A 1,578-nucleotide genomic window follows, 5' to 3' on the forward strand; every position below is an offset into this window, starting at 1 on the left:
CGAAGAGAAGATCTCGAAGACGTCACTAAATTCGTGCATCTTCGATCCTGCTTGACTGGTGCAGCATTACACGCGATCAGTGGCGTGACAACAGCAGCCGAAAACTACCCGGCTGTGGTGCAACTACTACACGACCGATTCTATCGGGTATCGGACGTGTTGGACGCGCACATCCTCAAGATCTTTAGCGTCCCAGAGGAGGTCGCAAAAGGTAGGGAAGGTCTGCTAGCTCTGCATGACAAGCTAAACGGCCACCTATTGGAACTCAGAGCGATCGGAAGAGATCTCGACACCGCGGTATCCGGTTTCCGGACCGCACTACCGCAACTGGTGGCCCAATTGCCAAAGAACATCCAATCCCGGTGGAAGGATCAGTGTGGCAAATTGGTGGAAGAACCAACTTCTCAGACCTTCCTAGACTTCCTGGCAGAACAAGCCCGGTGCGCTGTGGACCTCGCACAGTCCACACAGGGAGAGAGGACATCCTCCTCCACGCACAAACATAAGGTGAAGGAGAATCAGCGGAAGCGATTTCGCCCCCCTTATCGGACGATTGGGGCCTTTCATGCATCTCTCCATCCAACCTGTCCAGTATGCCAGGGTGAACACCGAGCCACGACATGTCCACAATTCCTGAATCAACAGTGGTCACAGCGGAGAGCAACGGCAGCACAACTCAACATGTGTTTCATCTGCCTAACAAAGGGACACAGAGCAGATCGATGCAAATTCAGGCATCGTGGCTGGAGAACCCACCACCTGCTCACTCCATCTGCTCCAAAGAAACAAACACCACGGCCAGAAGGACTCGACGATACAAACACTCCGCCTGGAAAGAAGGCGCGAGCTGAGTCCAATGAGGAAACAACCACCCGTGTATTGCTCGCCAATACACGTGGCTCAACAAAAATCCGGTTTCAAACAGTGAAAGCCATTGCCACCGGGGTAAACGGACAACGGCTAACGGTCAATTGTTTGTTCGACAGCGGTGCTGAAACAACCCTAGTAACAGAAGAAGTAGCAAGAGCCTTGAATCTGGTGGGAACATCAGAGACCGTCACGGTGAAAGGAATCGGTGGAATCCAATGCGCCCCAACGGTGGCCAGAAGAGTCCGGTTCCGCTTAAGCCCCGTGGATACAAACCAATCCGGTGTGGGCGATAAGACCATTGAGGCATTGACACTTCCAAGGATTTGCGATGATATCCATTCCGTCCCAATCCAGTGTGACGAGTGGAAGCATCTACAACACCTGCAGCTCCCAGAGGAGGAAGATGAGAAACTGCCTATCCACGTGCTAATCGGTGTCGATTCGTATGGACAATTTCTCGGTGAGAAAATCCTACGAGGAAATCCAACAGACCCGGTCGCTATTGAAACAACCCTGGGATGGGTTGTCTTTGGTCCGGTGAATCCACCGTCAGCTCATCAATACCGGTTCCACTGTGCTCAAAAGGAAGACAACATGGAATGCACGCTGAAGAATTTCTGGGAACTCGAATCCATCGGCATCCAGCACAGGAAGACAAAACGACCCAAGACGCGGTAAGCCGTCAATTTCTTGATACATTAACACACA

The 1,578-nt window shown here is 52.0% G+C and overlaps 2 protein-coding genes across 2 annotated transcripts; both read right to left on the minus strand.

Moving 5' to 3' along the window:
- Positions 1-265: 265 nt before the first annotated feature.
- On the minus strand, positions 266-622 carry Tsp_12713 (conserved hypothetical protein). Its single transcript, XM_003366639.1, has one exon. It carries the CDS (start codon positions 620-622, stop codon positions 266-268), a length of 357 nt encoding a protein of 118 aa, XP_003366687.1.
- A 16-nt stretch (positions 623-638) lies between these two features.
- Tsp_12714 (hypothetical protein) lies at positions 639-1,169 on the minus strand. Its single transcript, XM_003366640.1, has 2 exons — positions 924-1,169; positions 639-899 (listed from the first exon to the last, which is right to left on the minus strand). Exons 1-2 carry the CDS (start codon positions 1,167-1,169, stop codon positions 639-641), a joined length of 507 nt encoding a protein of 168 aa, XP_003366688.1.
- Between the last annotated feature and the right edge of the window lie 409 nt (positions 1,170-1,578).

The sequence above is a fragment of the Trichinella spiralis genome (genome assembly GCF_000181795.1).
Source record: "Trichinella spiralis strain ISS 195 chromosome Unknown Scfld5670, whole genome shotgun sequence".
In the NCBI taxonomy this organism is placed as follows: Eukaryota; Metazoa; Nematoda; class Enoplea; order Trichinellida; family Trichinellidae; genus Trichinella; species Trichinella spiralis.